We start from the raw sequence: 23,284 nt of genomic DNA, 5'->3' as shown, positions 1-23,284 counted from the left end.
AAGTGCTCACTATGCATCTAGATAAGTTCCTTGGGGCGTCTAGTTTCCAAAATGGGGTCACTTGTGGGGGAGCTCCAATTTTTAGGCACACGGGGGCTCTCCAAACGTGACATGGTGTCCGCTAAAGAGTGGAGCCAATTTTTGATTCAAAAAGTCAAATGGCGCTCCTTCCCTTCCAAGCCCTGCCGTGCGCCAAAACAGTGGTTTACCCCCACATATGAGGTATCAGCGTACTCAGGACAAATTGGACAACAACGTTCGTGGTTCAGTTTCTCCTTTTACCATTGGGAAAATAAAAAAATTGTTGCTAAAAGATAATTTTTGTGACTAAAAAGTTAAATGTTCATTTTTTCCTTCCATGTTGCTTCTGCTGCTGTGAAGCACCTGAAGGGTTAATAAACTTCTTGAATGTGGTTTTGAGTACCTTGAGGGGTGCAGTTTTTAGAATGGTGTCACTTTTGGGTATTTTCAGCCATATAGACCCCTCAAACTGACTTCAAATGTGAGGTGGTCCCTAAAAAAAATGGTTTTGTAAATTTCGTTGTAAAAATGACAAATCGCTGGTCGAATTTTAACCCTTATAACTTCCTAACAAAAAAAAATTTTGTTTCCAAAATTGTGCTGATGTAAAGTAAACATGTGGGAAATGTTATTTATTAACTATTTTGTGTCACATATCTCTCTGGTTTAACAGAATAAAAATTCAAAATGTGAAAATTGCGAAATTTTCAAAATTTTCGCCAAATTTCCGTGTTTATCACAAATAAATGCAGAATTTATTGACCTAAATTTACCACTAACATGAAGCCCAATATGTCACGAAAAAACAATCTCAGAACCGCTAGGATCCGTTGAAGCGTTCCTGAGTTATTACCTCATAAAGGGACACTGGTCAGAATTGCAAAAAACGGCAAGGTCTTTAAGGTCAAAATAGGCTGGGTCTTGAAGGGGTTAATTGTAAAAAACGAAAAAATTGGAATCTCGGAATATCATGTTTAGTCTGCAACTGTTCAAAGGACACAAAGGTCCCCCGGTCATGCAAATCCCCTACCGAGGTAACACCATGCATCACCCAGAAGGCGGTGGACAGGTGATGCAGCAGCATTGGAAAGTAGTTATTTTCCCAAAGGGGCATTTCAGCTATAATATCTGTATATCCAACAATTTTTTTTATTTGTCTCCAGATTAATCTTGCCAGTCGAAGCATGGGCAGCGGATGAGGGGTGGTCATTCTCTCCGACTCTAGAAAACCCAATGGACACTCTACCCGAGCAGAATGAAGCAGATGATGTTCAGAATTAGGAAGATAACCACCAGGCATCCACGTGACCAATGTCTTAGCCTGCCCGGCCAGATAATATAGAAAAAAGTCCGGTAACGCCGCTCCACCCCCCTGTTTAGGTCTCTGCAAAACAGAAAGTTTAAGTTTGGGCCTAGATTTTCCCCATATAAAAGAAGTTGTTAGGGAATTTAAATTAGTAAAGAGGGACTTAGGTACTGGTACTGCGCTATGTTGAAGACAATAACTAAGTTTAGGAAGCAGAATCATTTTAATTAGGTTGATACGGCCCGCAACAGATAGTGGGAGTTTGCTCCATGATGCAAATTTGGATTTGACTAGTTCTAACAATGGATAAATATTAAGTTGTAGATCAGAACTGCCACTTTGGGACATATAGATACCCAAATACTTAAAATTGGATACGACCGGTAGTGAGGACAGAGTTTCAAGATTTAGCATGGGGGCACAAGAGAGAGGCAGTAGAGCAGATTTGTCCCAGTTTATATACAGGCCAGAGTATTTACTAAAGACATCTATGATAGCAATCACTTTGGGCAGTGTTTCCTTTGCCTTGTCCATAAACACTACCATATCGTCGGCATATAAGCCGATGGTATCCACCCGGCCCGCTATATCTATGCCCCTAATATCCGGGGAGGATCTCATACGTATTGCCAATGCTTCTATTGCAAGGGCAAAGAGAGCCGGAGAGAGGGGGCATCCCTGACGGGTTCCCCTAGACAATGAGAGGGACTTAGAGATGGAATTATTTATAATTATACGCGCCTTAGGTTTCATATATAATACACTGATCCACCTTAGAAATTTATCTCCAAAGCCATATCTCTGTAGGCATGCTGACAGGAAGGGCCACTCAAGAGAATCGAAGGCCTTGGCTGCATCCAGGGATGCTACTGCCCAATTGTTATCTGACACCAAAGAACTATATTGAATTATGGATTGAACTTGCCTAATGTTAATAGAAGTATTTTTACCAGGCATAAAGCCAGTCTGATCTAGATGGATAAGGTCCAATATGATGGAGTTCAGTCTAATGGCCAGAATTTTAGTGAAGATTTTATAATCTACATTAACTAACGATATAGGCCGATAGGAGCCACATTCCAGAAGGTCCTTTCCCTCTTTTTTAAGTATAACAATATTTGCCTCATAAAAAGTGTCAGGCATACATCCTCCCTCCCATATGCCCTGGAACACTTTCTGTCAGATTCAATTTTGACGTAATTGTCAACGATAAATTGTTGCATCAACTTCCCAGCATTTATAAGGGGATTGAACTTGTCACGAATGGCAAGCCTGTATACATAGTACTGCAACAAGGTGATTTTGGTATGGATGGAAGATGAATGTCACCAACTCCTTGATGTTGCACACTTAGGGCAATTGGAGGTGTCAGATTTATTGTCCATCCACTGCCCCCTTATGGGAATAGAAGTAGGTATGTCATTGCATCACACTTTCTGTGAAGAAAGCGGATATGAACAGTTTGGTTTTCACTTTTGAGGTGAACTCTGATGTCCCTATTAAATGGGGGTTCACCCATTGCATTTTGATAAATTATAGCTACTTCATTGCACCTTGGTGCATTAGGGCAACTCTGGTCATCATTGTAGTCATTTATAATTGACATTGTTATTTCGAGTGGATCGTGATTTTCTAATTCAGCAATCCTCTCTTCCTCATCATTGTGAAGGCTCTTGCGAGTGGGTTAATTGCTTTCATTTTCTCTCCAAGAGATGATAGCAGTGCTGGGAGGCACTTTTTATTTGCTTGACTTCTTATTCTTAATGCTTCTTCACTGTCCAAGATATAAATCTGGGCAAACTTGGGAGTGCTACCCACAGCGGGATGCAATGGGGCAGTTCTGTGGTTAATTTGTCCATGAATTTGAAAACAGTATGGGCCATGCCCAGGAGGTGGCGCTACTTGTGCTCCCATTGATGCCTAAGCTAGCGAGCTATTGTATTGCCTTATATTAGCCATAAAGTTTTTGGAGTGCTGATACTCTCCTTTCATCAACTTGACTAATTGATCATCCATACGAATGGGACGTAATTGGATGCGCCCTCTCTTGCAGCAGGAAGGGAAATGTTTTGTCCTGCGTCATTTAGTCTTTGAAATTTTTAGATTGGCAGAACTGACATCGAAATGTCAGTTTCTCTACGTGCAGCAGCGCTCTCAATTTGATCCATCTTTGCAATCTTGCCTCACAGTGTTGCCTCACAGGCTAACATTCAAAAAAGGCTTATGCCTTAACTTGCCGCCAGGGGGAGCGCCTCTCCTTAGGTATCCATGGCTACGCCCAACTGTGGATGACTCATTGTGCACAGACACGTCCAAATTAGGTATATTGATTTGGCATATGTGCAATTTATAACGTTTATACTACCTATGGAATAAATAGCCATTTAGCAGTTGGTAATGGTGTATTTCTATGCATTCTCTAATTAATTGGATTACTGTGCATATTTCTTTTGAGTAAAGGTACCGTCACACTAAGCGACGCTGCAGCGATACAGACAACTATCCGGATCGCTGCAGCGTCGCTGTTTGGTCGCTGGAGAGCTGTCACACAGACAGCTCTCCAGCGACCAACGATGCCGGTAACCAGGGTAAACATCGGGTTACTAAGCGCAGGGCCGCGCTTAGTAACCTGATGTTTACCCTGGTTACCAGCGAAGACATCGCTGAATCGGCATCACACACGCCGATTCAGCGATGTCAGCGGGAGAGCCAGCGACCAAATAAAGTTCTGGCCTTCTAGCTCCGACCAACGATATCACAGCAGGATCCTGATCGCTGCTGCGTGTCAAACTGAACGATATCGCTAGCCAGGACGCTGCAACGTCACGGATCGCTAGCGATATCGTTTAGTGTGAAGGTACCTTAACTATAAAGGAAGCAAATTGCACCTAGCATGCTTCTCCAGGTATTTGTGCCGCGCTGGCACTAGGTTACTACACTAATTGCATTCACATACATGATAGCTAGCAAAAAAAAAAAAAAATCACTAAAGAAATTGCATTTTCAGAATAAGCTGACCAGTGTGTGGTCCCATCAGTGACTGACAGCTATTGCTACATGCACACTTATACCTAGATGGCTGTCAGTCACTGATAGGACCGCCCACTGGACCAAACATCCCAGAAACAGCAGGGGGTTAGATTAAATAATTAAAACACAAGTTATACTGAATGGTTTCTCACAAAACCATATATAAATCTGCTCAGTTCTTGCTGCTATACAACAGTGCCTACAGGTTGGACTGCAATTTCATGGTAACAGGATACCTTTTTTTTTTTTTCAAATCAGATAAATTTTTATTAAGGAAAATCAATGATAACAAATGACATCAAGCTGTTATTCACAGATAATCATATATTTTATGAACATAACTCCCCCTTCCTTTTCCCTCCCTATCCCCCCTCCCCCCCCCTTCGAGACCCCTTTAATGCTTTCCCAAATTCCCATCCAATATTCCTTCCCCAAGCCAAATACAATTGTATAGTATGATTATCATCTATAACATTATGCATCCTCCCCACAATTCTAATTCCATTCTATCCATGGCTGCCATATGTTTTGAAATACATCGAGTTTATTTCTCTTAGAATAGATACTTTTTCCAATAATATTATATGATCCGCCTGCGTAAGAAAGTCTCATCTAGTCGGGGGCTCCTCCCTGATCCAGAACCGAACTATCAATTTCCTTGCTATGAATAACAATCTAGCAATCGCCAGTTTAACCATAGATACCATTGCTATTTCTTCCACATAACCTAATATACAGACCAGAGGGTCTCTGGGAATGACACCTATATACCAATTCAATCCGATTCAATACAACTGTCCAGAAGGCAGACAATCTAGGGCAATGCCACAGCATGTGTAACATGTCTGCCTGTTCCTGAGAAAATCGTGGACACTCGGAATCAGACCTCAAACCCATCTTGAACAGTCTATCGGGAGTTCTGTAAGCTCTAGGAGGATCCCTTTAATAGGATCTGTAATCTGATACTTTAGTGACAGCAAGTCTTGTCTTGAGAAAGGCAGATTTCTAGTTCTTTTTCAAAGTGAATGGTAAGATCAGGAGGCGGGCGGTATGTGGGTTGAGAAGTGGCTCATAAGTGAGGAAAAACCTTGATCTTACAACATACCTTTAAAAAAAATTCTTATATTTGCTTCAACAATTGATTTATGCAAAGTTTGTTGGAACAACCATTTAAGGTACCATCACACTAGACGATATCGCTAGCGATCCGTGACGTTGCAGCGTCCTCGCTAGCGATATCGTCCAGTGTGACACGCAGCAGCGATCAGGCCCCTGCTGTGCTGTCGCTGGTCGGGGAAGAAAGTCCAGAACTTTATTTGGTCGCTGGACTCCCCGCAGACATTGCTGAATCGGCGTGTGTGACACCGATTCAGCGATGTCTTCGCTGGTAACCAGGGTAAACATCTGGTAACTAAGCGCAGGGCCGCGCTTAGTAACCTGATGTTTACCTTGGTTACCATCCTAAAAGTAAAAAAAACAAACAGTACATACTTACCTACAGCCGTCTGTCCTCCAGCGCTGTGCTCTGCACTCCTCCTGTACTGGCTGTGAGCGTCGGTCAGCCGGAAAGCAGAGCGGTGACGTCACCGCTCTGCTTTCCGGCCGCTGTGCTCACACAGCCAGTGCAGGAGGAGAGCAGAGCACAGCGCTGGAGGACAGACGGCTGTAGGTAAGTATGTAGTGTTTGTTTTTTTACTTTTAGGATGGTAACCAGGGTAAACATCGGGTTACTAAGCGCGGCCCTGCGCTTAGTTACCCGATGTTTACCCTGGTTACCGGCATCGTTGGTCGCTGGAGAGCGGTCTGTGTGACAGCTCTCCAGCGACCAAACAGCGACGCTGCAGCGATCCGGATCGTTGTCGGTATCGCTGCAGCGTCGCTAAATGTGACGGTACCTTTACTGTTACCATATACATTTATGCAAATTGTCTCTTCAGAGAGGAAGAGGACTAGAACTCTATGCCACCTATTGGAAGTAGCAATCCCAAAAGTCAATGTCGACCTTTGAGAGAGACAATTGAAGAGACAATTTGCATATTTCCCAGAGGAGCATTGCGGCTTTAAGTCTCCTCATCTCGGCATGCTTCCCATGTCAATCTCTGCAAGGAGAAACAAATACTTCTTCCATATACATTTAAAAACAGTTGGCCAAACAGTAACCCACCATCAGCTATTCCTCGCCATACACGTGTATGTGTTTTCATTGCAGAGAGGCTAGTAAGCTGCCACTATACACCTCTACCAACAGATCTCACTTGTGATTAAGGCTATGCGCACACGTCTGGAATTGTAGCGGAAATTTCTGCATCAATTCCGCAACTGTGCCGCGGGTAAAACGCATGCGGAATTGGCATGCATTTTCCCACTGAACAGTAGCGTTTTACAAGCGTAATTAGCTTGCAGAACGCTAGCGTTTTCCAAACGATCTGTAGCATCGCTTGCAAAACTGATTGACAGGTTGGTCACACTTGTCAAACAGTGTTTGACAAGTGTGGCCAACTTTTTACTATTGATGCTGCCTATGCAGCATCAATAGTAAAAGATGGAATGTTAAAAATAATAAAAAAAAAAAAAAATAGTGATATTCTCACCTTCCGGCGTCCCTTGCAGCCTTCCCGCTCCTCGCGATGCTCCCGGCAGATTCTGTTCCCAGTAATGCCTTGCTGCAATGACCCCAGATGACGTAGCGCTCTCGCGAGACCGCTTCGTCATCACAGCTCACTGCCGCAAAGCATCACTGGGAACGGGAGCATCGCGAGGAGCGGGAAGGCTGCCGGGGCCACCGGAAAGTGAGAATAATCAGGATTTTTTATTTTAATTCTTTTTTTTTTTTTTTTTTTTACAGGTGTATGGTTCCCCGGGCCTGGAGGAGAGTCTCTTCTCCTCCATCCTGGGTACCAACCGCACCTGATCCACTTACTTCCCGATGGTGGGCATAGCCACATGCGGAAAGTAAGCGGATCAATGCATTCCTATGTGTGCAGAATCCCCGCGATTCTGCACAAAGAATGAACATGCTGCGTTTTCCAAAATGCGTTTCCGCCGTTGAAAAAAAACACAGAATGTGCACAAAAACTGCGGATTGCATTCTAATAATAGTATGCTTAATGAATGCGTTTTTGTTTTTTTTGCATTTTTATAGCGAAAAAAACGCGAAAAATCTTGAACATGTGCACACAGCCTAAAGGATCAGACCTGTGATACTCAACATGCCCAACCTAACACCACTCCTACCCTGGTAAAAAGTAGAACAAAAATTAGATGAACATTAAATAGATATGGTTTGGCCAATGTTAATTTATGTATGGACACTTACCTGCTCAAGGTTACACCAGTTAAGACTAATTTGTTTGAAAGACCAAACATCCTGCAGCCCCGAGCATCACATACACCCCCCAGCAGACCTCTGCATCACATACAACTCCCCAGCAGACCTCTGCATCACATACAACCCCCCAGCAGACCTCTGCATCACATACAACCCCCCAGCAGACCTCTGCATCACATACACCCCCCAGCAGACCTCTGCATCAAATACAGCCCCCCAGCAGACCTCTGCATCACATACACCCCCCCAGCAGACCTCTGCATCACATACAACCCCCCGGCAGACCTCTGCATCAAATACAGCCCCCTAGCAGACCTCTGCATCATGTACACCCCACAGCTCTTGCAGACATAATATCAGTTACAGCAGGAGTGTAAATTCTCTGCGGTCAGGTGTCAAACTGCATTTTAATTGACGTCTTGGTGATGAATCCTTATCCTTTAAGATTAAAGGGACTCTGTCACCTGAATTTGGAGGGAACAATTTTCAGCCATAGAGGCGGGGTTTTCGGGTGTTTGATTCATCCTTTCCTTACCCGCTGGCTGCAATATTGGATTGAAGGTCATTCTCTGTCCTGCGTAGTACATGCCTGCACAAGGCAATCTTACCTTGCGCAGGCGTGTACTACGGAGGACAGAGCATAAACTTCAATCCAATATTGCAGCCAGCGGGTAAGGAAAGGGTGAATCAAACACCCGAAAACCCCGCCCCTATGGCTGAAAATTGTTCCCTCCAAATTCAGGTGACAGTGTCCCTTTAAGTAAAAGGGAAGTGCCATCATTTACATTTAATTAATTAAAACTTAGAAGCAATAAAATTGCCTAGTTAAGTCCCACAACAGGAAGCGATAAGATATTTACACATACCAACAAACGCGCCAAATTCCACAGTGTTCTCTACTTTTGACGATCTTGGTTGGAGAGACATTTCCAGCTTTGAGCTCATCTCCATTTGATTTTTCAAGCTTGGCTGGTTTGGCGTGCTGACAAAAAAGGTCGCTGAAGAACAGCTTGGCATGCTACTGGTGGAGACGCCACGATTCCGATTTTCAATGAGCGATACTGCCCCCTGTGCACTGCTTGGCAGCTCTGAAGGACAATCATCAGTGGAAACTAAGGCACTTCCAGATGGACCAGCACCCAGAATATTTAGTTTTTCTCTCTGAGGTGGAAAGAAGTCACCCACCTTTTTTCCTACAGTGTTTCTTTCATCTCTCAAAGAAATGTTGAAAAGATAGTTACTGTTGGCCTCGGGACTTCCTTGGGGAAACGAGGAGCCAAAGAAATTATTAACACTATGCTTTTTCCTCATGGAGGAGCGGAGAGGGCCATCATCCACCAGATTTTGCCCCAGATGCTTTGAAATGCTCAACTCCCGGATCTCAGTGTGAACCTTGCTGGCCTCAGATGCTTTCTGTGCAGTAAGTGTTTTCAAGGTGTCCACAGTAAGGGCGGACAGGTCTTGTAAGTGTCCGATCTGAGAGTCCAGAGAGTGTAAAGAGCGCTTTATATAGTTCACGCGATCTCCGACTTCTTTGATTTGTATGCACATCTGCTCAACCCTGGGGTGGGGAAAAGAAAAAACTACATTAAAACTTCACTATGTAAATGTAAGTCCGCTAGAAAAGTGTACGAACTTCGACATTTGATGTATAAACACTAACAAATATATTGCGCAAAGGAAGATGGGGAAAAAAAAAGTCAACACCCAGAGCCCTTCCTATTAGGCGTTGCAGGTACTTTTACCCCATAGGAACAAAACCTTTTGCAGCCTTTTAACTTTTTTTTTTTTACCCTTCAGTTTATCAGGAGAATGTATGGAAAGATGGTTGGACAATTTCACAATTTTGCATGAGCACCATAATTGTCTGCTAAATATTAAAAGTACATTCTGCAAGAAAGAGGTTAGTTATCAGTGTATTTAGATTTTAATAAAGACAAAGTAGAAAACTGATCAATGTCATAGAATAATAAAGCATGGAATTCCATTGTAAAATAGAAAATGTTCATAAGGGTATTCCCATCTCAGACATTAAGGACATATCCATGGGATAAGCCTCAGATGTATAGTAGATGTGCGTCCCATCAATGAAACCTGCAACTTTCTTAAGTCAGTGAAGAGGTGGTTGGAATGGTTTCATTTATTTATGTGCGAATTCCAAACACCTCTCCAGTAAAAGAATCGTGCAGAAATATATATATATATATATATATATATATATTCTTTTTCCGCCGTGCAAACTGGCAAATATCTGGTGGAATGGTTTATTGGAATAATCATTTATTCCTCAATCCAACCAGAACTATGGAGAAGGATCCAGTATCATAAGAACATAACATTACAATGGAAAACTGAAAAATACTCAAGATCTCTAAGACAATGCAGAAAACATAGTGCAGACAAATTAACTGTACTATACAATAAAATAAATTATGTGAACCTGTCGGATGTAACGCGAATTCTCTCTTCACTTCCCAAATGAAATTTATCATTCTTGTCATTGAAATAAATTTCTACGCAGAGCTCCTCAAAATCATGAAGTTTCTTCTGGTCTTCCTCCGTTAAAAATAATTCTAAAAAATAAATAAATAAATAAATGTGTTGTGTAAGTAGAGAAGGGCAACTAAAGGTGATCATAATTTTGGAATAATATTTGTTTTTGAAAACGGAGAAATCATTTGAGTTTCAATAGCGAAGAAAGGTTTGCTTCTATTTTTTTTTTTTTTATGTTTAGCAAAAGATCACCTGATGGGTAAAAAAAAATAATAATAATTTCCACACTAGAGGCCGCAGATCTTTTTTCTAGCTCTACCCAATTTTAGGGAGTCAGAAATACTATTCCTTCTTTATGACATATTGATATTTGTTGCAGGACTGCGTCGGGTTTTTTTTTTTTTTTTGGGGGGGGGGGGTTAAGCCCTTCATGACCTTGGGATCTTCCGTTTTTCAGTGTTCGTTTTTCGCTTCCCTCCCTCCCAGAGCCGTAGCTTTTCTATTTTTCTGTCAATTTGGCCATGTGAGGGCTTATTTTTTGCAAAACAAGTTGTACTTTTGAACGACATCAATGGTTTTAGCATGTCGTGTACTAGAAAACGGGGAAAAAAATCCAAGTGCAGTGAAATTGCAAAAAAAGTGCAATCCCACACTTGCTTTTTGTTTGGCTTTATGATTACGAGTTCATAGACACCAAACATGTCTAGGTTCTCTTTTATCTAAGTGGTGAAAAAAAATACCAAACTTTGCTAAAAAAACAAACAAAACAAAAAAAAAAAAAAAACAAATTGCGCCATTTTCAGATACCCGTAGCGTCTCCATTTTTCGTGATCTAGGGTCAGGTGAGGGCTTATTTTTTGAGTGCCGAGTTGGAGTTATTAATTATACCAGTTTGGTACAGACACGTTCTTTTGATTGCCCGTTATTGCATTTTAATGCAATGTCGTGGCGACAAAAAAACATAATTCTGGCGTTTCAAATTTTTCTCGCTACGCCGTTTAGCAATCAGGTTAATTCTTTTTTTTATTGATAGATCGGGCGATTCTGAACGCGGCGATACCAAATATGTGTAGGTTTGATTTTTTATTGATTTATTTTGAATGGGGCGAAAGGAAGGTGATTTAAACGTTAATATTTTTTTCACATTTTTTTTTTTTTAACTTTTGCCATGCTTCAATAGCCTCCATGGGAGGCTAGAAGCTGGCACAACTCGATCGCCTCTGCTACATAGCAGCGATCATCAGATCGCTGCTATGTAGCTTAATAACAGGCTTGCTTATGAGTGCCGACCATAGGGTGGCGCTCACAGCTAGCCGGCATCAGTAACAATAGAGGTCTCAAGGACCTCTATTGGTTACCATTCTGATGCATCGCTGACCCCCAATCATGTGACGGGGTTCAGCGATGCGCTCATTTCCGGCCAGAAGCGCCGGTTAAATGCCGGTCAGCGTTTGACAGCGGCATTTAACTAGTTAATAGCGGCACTGATTAATTGAAGGAGATCCCCCCCCCCCCCCCCCCCCATCATCCACCTCAATACTATCGCTTTCCTAGCCATAAATAGAGCTTCCTGAAGAAATATTCTATCATGGTGGACCCACATCTCCTCGTCCACGACCCCCAGAATGCACAATTCCGGTCTACATTCAATCAGTATCCCCATTATCTGCTCCAGTGTATCTACAACCTCACTCCAATATCTCCGTATAATCCTACAGTTCCAAAGAAGGTGCCAGAAATCAGCCCCCGATTCCCCACATCTGTGACAGTCATCAGTCGCCCTCTACCAAATTTATGTAGTCTACTTGGGGTCATGTAGGATTGGTGAAGAATATACAACTGTATTAATTAGTTATTTGCAGCAGGTGACACCATTGTATGCGCTTCTAGGATATCGCGCCACTGACCATCAGTGATAGAGGGGATTAGATGTCGCCACTTACTCTCCATAGCGAGCTGAGAGGATGCGATTTTAGAGTTTAACAAAAAGGTATAAAGGGAGGATATTACTCCTGTGGGTCCTTGGGTCGACAGTATTCCTATCAGAGGGTATTTAGAGATTCTCATTTTAGGATACGGAAACTGGTACATTATGACGTGTCTTAATTGCAAATATCTATAAAAATCTCGGTGGGGAATTCCAAACCTGATATGGATTTGTTCGAATGACAAAGTTTCATTTTCAAAAAACTGACTAAGTGTTGTTATTCCATTTTGTTTCCAGAAAACTGGATCCTGTAAACTCTGAAGGTGCGGGAATTCGGGATTATCCCATATCTGAAATTCCCCAATTTGATAAGTAAATATCAAAATGCGTTTACTTTCTAGTCCAACCTGTATTGCCAAGCTATGCGCAAATAACAAACCTTGAGGTGGCCTGTGTAAACCCTCCAATATTGCCCATGGAGCATTCCCACCCAAGAAATGCACGAGGTGGGCTTCTGCATTATTAATCTCACCCTGATTTACCCAATGTTTTAAGTAGCGCAGCTGAGCAGCCAGATAATACAAATATAAGTCAGGGACCGCATATCCACCTTGGTGTTTGGGCCTCTGCAGGGATCCAATACTTAATTTAGGTCTTGACAGACCCCATATAAATGCTGCCATCATACTATGCATTTTTCTAAAAAAAAACCTTTTAGGAACCCTTAATGATGTGTGTTCCAGCATATATAAGCATTGAGGAAGAATCATCATTTTAATTAATCCAATTCTTCCCGCAACAGATAAGGGAAGTCGGGAGCATATCCCAAACTTATTCCTCATCAGATCTTCCAAAGGGTATATATTATCCCTAAGGTCTCTAATTGGATTTTGATTAATTATGATGCCTAAAATATTTGAATTTTTGTACTACCTTTAACCCCTTCATGACCCAGCCTATTTTGACCTTAAAGACCTGACCGTTGTTTGTAATTCTGACCAGTGTCTCTTTATGAGGTAATAACTCAGGAACGCTTCAACGAATCCTAGCGGCTCTGAGACTGTTTTTTCATGACATATTGGGCTTCATGTTAGTGGTAAATTTAGGTTGATAATTTTTGCGTTTATTTGTGAAAAAAATGGAAATTTGGCTAAAATTTTGAAAATTTTGCAATGTTCAAATTTTGAATTTTTATTCAGTTAAACAAGAGAGTTATGTGACACAAAATAGTTAATAAATAACATTACCCACATGTCTACTTTACATCAGCACAATTTTGGAACCAAAATTCTTTTTTGCTAGGAAGTTATAAGGGTTAAAATTTGACCAGCGATTTCTCATTTTTACAGCAAAATTTACAAAACCATTTTTTTTAGGGACCACCTCACATTTGAAGTCAGTTTGAGGGGTCTATATGGCTGAAAATACCTAAAAGTGACACCATTCTAAAAACTGCACCCCTCATGGTGCTCAAAACCACATTCAAGAAGTTTATTAACCCTTCAGGTGCTTCACAGCAGCAGAAGCAACATGGAAGGAAAAAATGAACATTTAACTTTTTAGTCACAAAAATAGGGATTTTTGTGTACTCACCGTAAAATCCTTTTCTCCGAGCCATTCATTGGGGGACACAGACCATGGGTGTATGCTGCTACCACCAGGAGGCTGACACTAAGTAATACAAAGAAAGTTAGCTCCTCCCCTGCAGTTTACACCCTCCTGCTGGATCCCAGCTAACCAGTTCGGTGCAAAAGCAGTAGGAGATCAATAGCAACATATAAGCGTATAGCATGTCACATTATATATGAGAGTATAACATCAAAAGATAAAAACAAAGCATAAGCTAATAACAGGGTGGGAGCTGTGTCCCCCAATGAATGGCTCGGAGAAAAGGATTTTACGGTGAGTACACAAAAATCCCTATTTCTCCTTCGCCTCATTGGGGGACACAGACCATGGGACGTCCCAAAGCAGTGGGGACAACATCAGATCAGGCCGTGTAACCGCTACTTACAAGTGCGCCACCGCGGGCCTGCAAAGTCCGCCTGCCCAGACTCACATCTGTGGAAGTATGTGAAGAATAGTGCTTCAAGAATGCATGCGGACTGGAGGAATTCGCAAGCTTGCGGTCGTGCTTGCCGACGTCTGGTGCCTAGAGCCCTCAGACAGGGAAATAGGCTGACATCTAGCCCGGAAGGGACTCCTGGATGGAGAAAAGAATCCACCAGGCTAACATGGCCGAAGAAACGGCTAAACCCTTCCTGCGACCGTCAGGAAGCCTACTTACCATCGAGAAACCCAAGTAAAGTGTCCAACCTTTGGAAGGACGCCGTCCTCGATACGTACCCACTTGGAGCATTCACTTCTTCCAGATTATGGAGAACCCATTCCGTTTTGTGGACTGGAGCCGAAAGAGATGAGAGGACGATGCCCCTGCAACAGTGGGAATACAATACAACCTTGGCAACGAGGGAAGGGGATGGCTTGAGGGTAACCTTGCCTTGATGGTAATAAGGAAAAAAGACAAAGAACAGAACGTCGAGTTCTGAAGACTCATCAGGAGGACAAGAACGCAGAGAAAGAAGGGAAGTGACCTTCCCTGATAGTAAAGTCTGTCCGGATCAAAAAAGGAGTCCACTGTAAGATGCCCAGGACCATTAAGGTCCCACGGATCTAACGGTACGCGGTAGGGAAGAACTACAGGTTAAGGCTCCCTGCGAGAAAGTCCATATTTCCAGTTTTGTCGCAATAAGACGGAAAAATACTAGAACCGCAAGCGAGAAAAACCTGACATGGTCAGTGCGGGTCTCCCGGGATCACTGGGGCCCTTCCTGCTTCCGAAATGATCTCAGACGTAGTGGAAGAGGGGTTATAGAAATTGGTACCATGGAAGAACAGAACATGCACTGCGATGGTCTTGGATCTCGAGGCCAAACCATGAACTGGAGTACATTGGCGTTCAGCTTGGACGTCATCTGACCTACATCTGGAGTACTCCAGTGAAGGCAGATCCGATGGAAGACTTCCGAGTGAAGTTCCCACTCACTTGAGGAGAAACCCTGACGGCTGAATATGTCTGCCGCCCAGTGTTCTACTCCAGGGATATGTACTGTTGAGATCACCGAATGATAGATCTCGGCTCATCAGAGTGCGAGGTACCTTGGCCATGGCGCTTGACTGTGGGTACTTGCTAGATGGTTAACGTGTGGCACAGCCGTGGCATTATCCAACTGAAGACCCGCCTAAAGGCAGTGGATCTTAACAGGGACGTGGAGAGGAATCGTCCGCTTTCTTGCATCATCCGCTAAATAGTGGTGATACAGGGGGGGGGGGGGGGTGCTTGGATGCCAAAAATGTGTGCTTCCGTACATCCTCAGAGTTGGGGTCCCCGAGTGGACAGGACCGGTTGTCTGGCGTTAGGCCTGGATGCAGAAGAGGATACCTGGAGGCGACACTGCATGTGCTCGTCTGTTGAAGGTGTGGGAGGAAATCGGTGCCCTTTAAAGGACCAGTCGCCCATAAAAATCCGACCAGGTATGGCATCCTACTTAGAGGCTTCTGTCCAGTGCATCGCTCGTCAATTTGTTGATGGTATAAATAGAGAGTCCCTCTTTCTCAGAAGCTCTGGCAATCCAAGGCAATATCCGATCCATATTCAGCATTGTTCTCAACAAATCATGGGGGAAAGATCAGGAAAAGAAAACTTCCATTTTCTAGAACCTCTACGTTTTTCTAGAATACTTGCGGCCCCTGCTAGCCGACGGCTCCCAATGTAGGAGAGGGAGCATGTTGAGTGCTCCAGAGTTCAGTTAGGGTGACCAGCTTAGGATTGATGATGTGCCCTTAAGACCAGTCAATACTGGTCATGCGCCTTTAAGACCAGGGAATACTGGTCTTGTGCCTTTAAGAGGAGGACATACTGTTCATGTGCCTTTAAAAGCAGGGCATGCTGGTCATGTGCCTTTAAGAACCAAGGCCTACTGGTCACGTGCCTTTAAGAACCAGGACATACTTGTCATGTGCCCTTAAAACCAGGGCCTACTGGTAATTTGCGTTTAAGACCAGGGCATACTGGTCATGTGCCTTTAAGACCAGGGCATACTGGTCATGTGCCTTTAAAAACCAGGGCATACTGGTCATGGGCCTTTAAGACCAGGGCATACTGGTCATGTGCCCTTAAAACCAGGGCATACTGGTCATGTGCCTTTAAAAACCAGGGCATACTGGTCATGGGCCTTTAAGACCAGGGCATACTGGACATGTGCCTTTAAGACCAGGGCATACTGGTGACGTGCCTCTTAGACCAGGGCATACTGGTCATGTGCCTTTAAGTCCGGGGCATACTGGTCACGTGCCTCTAAGACCAGGGCATACTGGTCATGTGCCTTTAAAAACCAGGGCATACTGGTCATGTGCCCTTAAAACCAGGGCCTACTGGTCATTTGCGTTTAAGACCAGGGCATACTGGACATGTGCCTTTAAGACCAGGGCATACTGGTCACGTGCCTCTTAGACCAGGGCATACTGGTCGTGTTCCTTTAAGACCAGGGCATACTGGTCACGTGCCTTTAAAAACCAGGGCATACTGGTCATGGGCCTTTAAGACCAGGGCCTACTGGTCATTTGCGTTTAAGACCAGGGCATACTGGACATGTGCCTTTAAGACCAAGGCATACTGGTCACTTGCGTTTAAGACCAGGGAATACTGGTCACGTGCCTTTAAGACCAGGGCATACTGGTCATGTGCCTTTAAGACCAGGAAATACTGGTCACGTGCCTTTAAGACCAGGGCATGCTGGTCACGTGCCTTTAAGACCAGGAAATACTGGTCACGTGCCTTTAAGACCAGGGCATACTGGTCATGTGCCTTTAAGACCAGGAAATACTGGTCACGTGCCTTTAAGACCAGGGCATGCTGGTCACGTGCCCTTAAGACCAGGGCATACTTGTCATGCGCCTTTAAGACCAGGAATGCTGGTCATGCGCCTTTAAGACCAGGAATGCTGGTCAAGACCGGGGCATTTTTTAAGGATTATGCCAGAGGTGGAGCCACTTGAGAGGAACTAGGTACTCTGGGAAGAGCCGGGATCGGCGGCAGCGGAGGCTCCTGAGCTCATTTGATTAAATACTATGGGAAAGGTGACCGGCTTCTGCTGGTAATGTGCCCCTTATAAACTAGGGAACCCTAAAGACCAGGGAATGCTGGTCATGTGTTTATTAAAAAGCCATGGAAAGCTGGGGATGCACCTATAAGCCCAGCGACTACTGGGCATGAGTCTTTAAGACCAGGGAATGAGGTCATGAACCCTTAAGACCCGTGCCTTTAAGACCGGAGCTTGCAGGACAACCAGAGATTGCAGGTCTTAAGCATTTAAAACAGGGAACGCTAGTCCCTTTATGCTGCCAGGGTGCGTGCGGGGGAGGGGTTGCGGGGGAGGGGTGCGATTCACCTTACCGAGATTCTGAGTCCCCCGTCTGGAATAGCGCTGACTTCAGCGCTGAAAACTGCCGGAGGCAGCCCCTTCCAGATGAACTAGGGACCGGAAATGGCAGGAGGAAGAAGATGGCCGCCGAGATCTCGTCTTGAATGAGAAGCGCCTGAATAGGGGGGCGGAGCCGCTAGAATGATGCAAGCGGTGGGCGGGGCTTCCCGGGATGCGGCCTAAACAGGGCCGAAGCCGGGGACTAAATTTATGGATTCGGCCGGCGCGCACCCGCGGACAGTAGAGAAATGTGCCGCGAAGCTCTGTGGGGACCCTGCCGCTGTGGAGCCCTCCTATGACCGCCGGAAAAAACAACTCCTTACGGTGCACTTACCCCGATATAAAGGGGATGGCAGATGCTGCAGGTAGGAGCTGTGCCTGGGGTAGATAAGACGGTGCAGGGTTGGGGAGCCTCCATCCACCATCCCTGCAAAAACAGGATTTTTGGTTGCTTACCGTAAAATCTGTTTCTTGGAGCCTCCATTGGGGGACACAGGAACCATGGGTGTATGCTGCTGCCACTAGGAGGCTGACACTATGCAAATAAAAAAAGTTAGCTCCTCCTCTGCAGTGTACACCCCACCGACTGGCATCATACTCTTCAGTTAGTGAGAAAGCAGTAGGAGATAAATAACAAGGTTGAAAACCATAACCAGCAACTTGAGAACTGTAAACGTGAGAACAGTCATAGAACATAGAAATTGAGAAACATTGGGAGGGAGCTGTGTCCCCCAATGGAGGCTCCAAGAAACAGATTTTACGGTAAGCAACCAAAAATCCTGTTTTCTTTATCGCCTCTCATTGGGGGACACAGGAACCATGGGACGTCCCAAAGCAGTCCCTAGGGCGGGAAAAACAGACTTCCATCAGGCCAGAGGACTCACCCCTGCTGCCTGCAGGATCCTTCTGCCTAGGCCGGCGTCCGCCGAAGCATAGGTATGGCCCTTGTAAAATTTGGCGAACGTGTGGATGGAACACCAAGTTGCCGCTTTGCAAAGCTGTATGGCGGAAGCCCTGTGGTGCACCGCCCAGGAGGCGCCGACTGCCCGGGTAGAGTGAGCCTTAATCCCAGGAGGGGGCACTCTGTTCTTGACCCGGTAAGCCTCCAAATTTGCCATTCTGATCCAGTGAGCAATAGTCGCTTTAGAAGCCGGTTGGCCTCTGCGCGTGCCATCAGGAATGACGAAAAAAAGAATCCGTCTTCCGGAAAGTGGACGTTCTGTCCAGATAGATCCTCACTGCCCTGACGAGGTCCAGCTTGTTCAACGATCGCTCCAGAGGATGAGTCGGAGCTGGACAAAAGGAAGGTAGAACGATGTCCTCGTTGAGGTGGAAGGTGGAAACCACCTTAGGAAGAAAAGAAGGTGGAGGCCGGAAGACCACCTTGTCCTGGCGAATGACCAAAAACGGAGGACGGCAAGACAGGGCCGCCAGCTCGGAAACGCCGTGAATAGACGTGATGGCCACAAGAAAGGGCACCTTCCAAGATAAAACCGATAGAGGAATCTCCCTAAGAGGTTCAAAGGGGGAAACCCTCAGAACGTCCAGTACCAGGTTTAAGTCCTCTGCGTCCACAAGGACTCTGTACGGCGGGACAGCGTGGGCTACTCCTGGAAAGAAGGTCTTAACCTGTGGCCGAGAGGCCAAGTTCTTCTGAAAGCGGATGGCAAGCGCAGAAACCTGGCCCTTTAGAGAGCTAAGAGCCAGGCCCGAATCCAGTCCTGCCTGAAGGAAGGCCAAAAGAGAAGGCAGGGAAAAAACCATAGGCGGAACGCGGTTGGATTCGCACCAACGGAAGTAAGCCTTCCAGGTACGGTAGTAGATCCTGGAAGACGAAGGCTTCCGAGCCTAAATCATGGTGTGAATCACCCGGACTGAAAGGCCGGACGCTCTTAGAACCGCGGTCTCAACAGCCACGCCGTTAAACTGAGCGACCGAGAATTCGGGTGGCAGATCGAGCCTGTCTGGAAGGCGCCAGGGAGTGTCCGCGAGAAGGTTGACGAGCTCCGCGAACCAAGCTCTCCTGGGCCAATCCGGGGCGATCAGGATGACCGACACCCCTTCCGCTTTGATCTTCAACCGTTTGGGAAGAAATGGAAGGGGTGGGAACAGGTAGGGCAGCTCGAACTGAGACCAAGGAATGGCCAGAGCATCGACGCCCACTGCGAGAGGATCACAGGACCTGGAGACGAACTGCAGAACCTTCCTGTTGATTCGAGACGCCGTGAGATCCACGTCCGGAGTGCCCCATCAAAGACAAATCTGATGGAAGACCTCCGGATGCAAGGACCATTCCCCTGCCGCGAGGCCCTTGCGGCTGAGGAAGTCGGCGGCCCAGTTGTCCACGCCGGGGATATGCACCGCGGATATCACCGGAACCGTTGCCTCTGCCCAGAGGAGGATCTTGGATACCTCGGCAAGGGCCAAGGAGCTCCGGGTCCCCCCCTGATGGTTGACATATGCCACAGCCGTGGCGTTGTCCGTCTGGATCCGGACTGGAAGGCCACTGAGGATCCTTTCCCAGTGGCGGAGGGACAGAAAGATGGCCCGAATTTCGAGGACATTGATTGGCAGAGATGACTCCTGCGACGACCAACGGCCCTGAACCGTCAGGTGGCGAAAAACTGCACCCCAGCCGAACAGGCTGGCGTCCGTTGTCACCACCTGCCAGTGAACTGGAAGGAAGGACCTGCCCTGGGAGAAGAGAGGTGACGTCAGCCACCAGTTGAGGGACCGTTTGACCCGAGAAAAGAGTCTGATCGGCCGATCCAGGGAGAAGACAGACCTGTCCCACTGAGACAGAATGGCTTGCTGAAAAGGTCGCGAATGAAATTGGGCGAAGAAATCGCTTCCAATGTAGCTACCATCCTCCCCAGAACCTTCATGGCCGATCGGAGGGAGGGAGGCCGAGGACCCTGGAGCAAGCGTATGTCCCGACAAAGAGAGGATCTCTTGTCTTTGGGAAGGAAGACTCTGGTCTGACGAGTGTCGAAAAGCATGCCCAGAAAGATGATGCGCTGAGAAGGAATAAGGCAGGACTTCTTCCGGTTGACCAGCCACCCGAAACGGGCTAAGGTGTCGAGAACAATAGACAGGCTTTCGTGAGCCTGAGCAAAGGACGGAGCCTTGAGGAGGATGTCGTCGAGGTATGGACATAGGACCAAGCCTCTGACTCTCAAGATGGCCATCAGCGCCGCCATGATCTTCGTGAACACCCTTGGCGCTGTTGCGAGACCGAACGGCAGGGCGACGAATTGAAAGTGTTCTCGTTGCACTGTGAAGCGCAGGAGACGGTGATGTCCGGGAAATACCGGGACATGGAGGTAGGCGTCCTGGATATCTATTGAGCCTAGAAATTCCTGGGCCTCCATGGAAGCAATTATCGAACGAAGGGATTCCATCTTGAAGTGTCTCAGGCGAACTCTCCTGTTCAGCAATTTGAGGTCCAGAATGGGGCGAACCTTGCCGTCTTTTTTCGGTACCACAAAAAGGTTCGAGTAGAAACCCGTGAACCGTTCCTTTTCTGGGACGGGAACGATTACCGCGGATTTGAGCAGAGAAGCGATGGCTGCGAAGAAGCCCGGAACTAGAGCGGGATCTCTTGGAGGACGGGATTGGAAGAAACGATCCCTGGGTCGGGAGGTAAACTCTATCTTGTATCCCGAGGATACAACTTCAATGACCCCTGTGTCCTCTACTGCGGAAAACCAGACGTCCCTGAAAAGGAGAAGACGGCCGCCAAACCTGGGAGTTGGGCTGGAGTCTTGCCAAGAGTCATGCGGAGGTGGATCTTCCAGTCCTGGGTCTGGAGGATCTACCCTGGGAGTAGCGAGGACGCCAGGACGGAGTGGGCCTAAAGGCCACCGCATTCTTCTCTTGACGTGCCTGTGGCCTCTGTTGCTGCTGGGAATGGGAGCTTGACGCAGCGAAGCGACGAAAAGGCCGAAAAGAGCAAAAGTGCCATCTAGGAGGAGGGCGACGAGGCTTAGCCTGGGGGAGAAGAGAACTTGTACCCCCGGTGGCGTCCTTAATGATTTGGTCCAGCTGGGAACCAAAGAGACGAGAGCCCTGGAAGGGCAGACTAGTGAGGGACTTTTGGAAGACAAGTCCGCCTGCCAGGCCTTGAGCCAAACAGTCCGGCGGATGGCAACGGCATTGCTGGAAGCCTGAGCCGCACAAGACGCGACATCCAGGGAGGCGGAGACCAGGTATTCACTGGCGTGGGAAATCTGGTTGGCAAGTTCCGCTAATTGCGCGGGAGGCGCCCCGTCCAGGATACCTCGCCGTAGATCCTTGGCCCATTTTGAGATGGATTTTGAGGCCCAAGTGGAAGCAAAAGCTGGACATAGAGCCGCTGAAGCCGCTTCCAAGGCAGATTTCGCGAAGGATTCTATAACTCTGTCGTTAGAATCCTTCAGAGATGCTCCGCCGGACAGTGGAGGCACCGTGTTTGTGAACACTCTGGAAACCGGGGGATCCACCGAGACCGTCCAATTGGCGGTAGGTTCTGGAGAAAAAGGATACAAAACACCAAGGCGTTTTCCACTCTGAAAACGACTGGTCGGGTTTGCTCTTTCTCTGTTCATGATTTTCTCGAATTCAGGATGAGGAGCAAAAAACTTGGAAGGTGGTTTAGCCCGTCTAAACGAAACCGCCTGATCTGCGGGTTCCGTAGAGGGATCCTTGATGCCACAGGTTTGGTTTATAGCTCCAATGATTCTGAACCATATCCCTCATAGTGGCGATTTGGTTAGAATCCAGCTCCGAAATATCATCCGAGGGCGCATAAGAAAGGGCACCTTCCCAGAGAACGCCTTGCCTGACTCAGGGGAGGAGGACGCCTACCGCAGAGGAGAACCGTGTGGCGAGATGGAGCGAGAAGAGGACTCAGACCGACGTTCCTGTCTGGACCTTTTGTGGCTTATCAAGAAGGGCTCGGACGGAGGCTCCTGTGACCCGCTGGCTACTGCGGGGGTCTGCAGAGGTAATCAATCCAGCACGGACACCAAAATTTGAGACACCCGTGTTAGATCGGCCACCGATTGTGACAGAGAGGAGGCATATCACTCTCGGACGGTAGGAATAATTGTGTTGCTGCAGGCCTGACAGAGCGGAGATCTGAAGAAAAGCCAGAGGGTTAGGGGACAGCGGAGCAGAGGGGGGTGTCAGTCTGCAGTGCAGATACTCACGGCAGATGAGAAAACGGATACCAGGTAGAGGAAGCTGTCTGCGGTGGATCTCCGGAGAGAAGACGAGCCCCTGCTGCAATTCGCGCAGATGGTGACCGCTGGAAGGACGGGCATGATGTGCGCTCAGGAAGGTGCGGAGCGCGATGAGTTAAAATCCAGATGCCGAGCAGCGGCGTAGAGGAAGGGGAGGAGTCAGCTGAGATGGCGCCGGACAGATTGTCGGGCGGGAGAAAGCCCGCCCGATTAAAACGGAAGTGGGCGGAGCGCGGCACCGGAGGTAGGCCCCGGGAAGCGCCGGGGCCTAAATTATAAGCCGGCGACCGCCGGAAATAATCAGCGGTGCGGGCGCAGCCCGGCTAAGAGGCGCGGCAGCCGCCGCATGGAAAGGGGAGCGCTGCCGCCGACGCCGGAAGCAGGCCCCGGAAAAGCCGGGGCCTAGATTAGAAGCCGGCGGCCGCTGGAGGTAAACAGCGGGGCGGGCGCTGCCCGACTAAGATGCACGGCAGC

At 46.7% G+C, this 23,284-nt stretch overlaps 1 protein-coding gene across 2 annotated transcripts in view; it reads right to left on the bottom strand.

Annotated features, from left to right (window-relative positions):
• The window catches only part of TRPM7 (transient receptor potential cation channel subfamily M member 7), a 208,753-nt gene that overhangs the window by 69,747 nt on the left and 115,722 nt on the right, over positions 1-23,284 (bottom strand). For both annotated transcript variants that reach the window (XM_069766069.1, XM_069766068.1), the window contains 2 exons: positions 10,126-10,258; positions 8,552-9,246 (listed from right to left, as the gene is read on the bottom strand). In XM_069766069.1, the coding sequence (XP_069622170.1) occupies positions 8,552-9,246; positions 10,126-10,258 (828 nt within the window). The remainder of the gene's footprint in view (positions 1-8,551; positions 9,247-10,125; positions 10,259-23,284) is intronic.

Source organism: Ranitomeya imitator, chromosome 4, assembly GCF_032444005.1.
Source record: "Ranitomeya imitator isolate aRanImi1 chromosome 4, aRanImi1.pri, whole genome shotgun sequence".
Taxonomy (NCBI): domain Eukaryota; kingdom Metazoa; phylum Chordata; class Amphibia; order Anura; family Dendrobatidae; genus Ranitomeya; species Ranitomeya imitator.
This window is presented reverse-complemented; position numbering and strand designations above follow the sequence as displayed.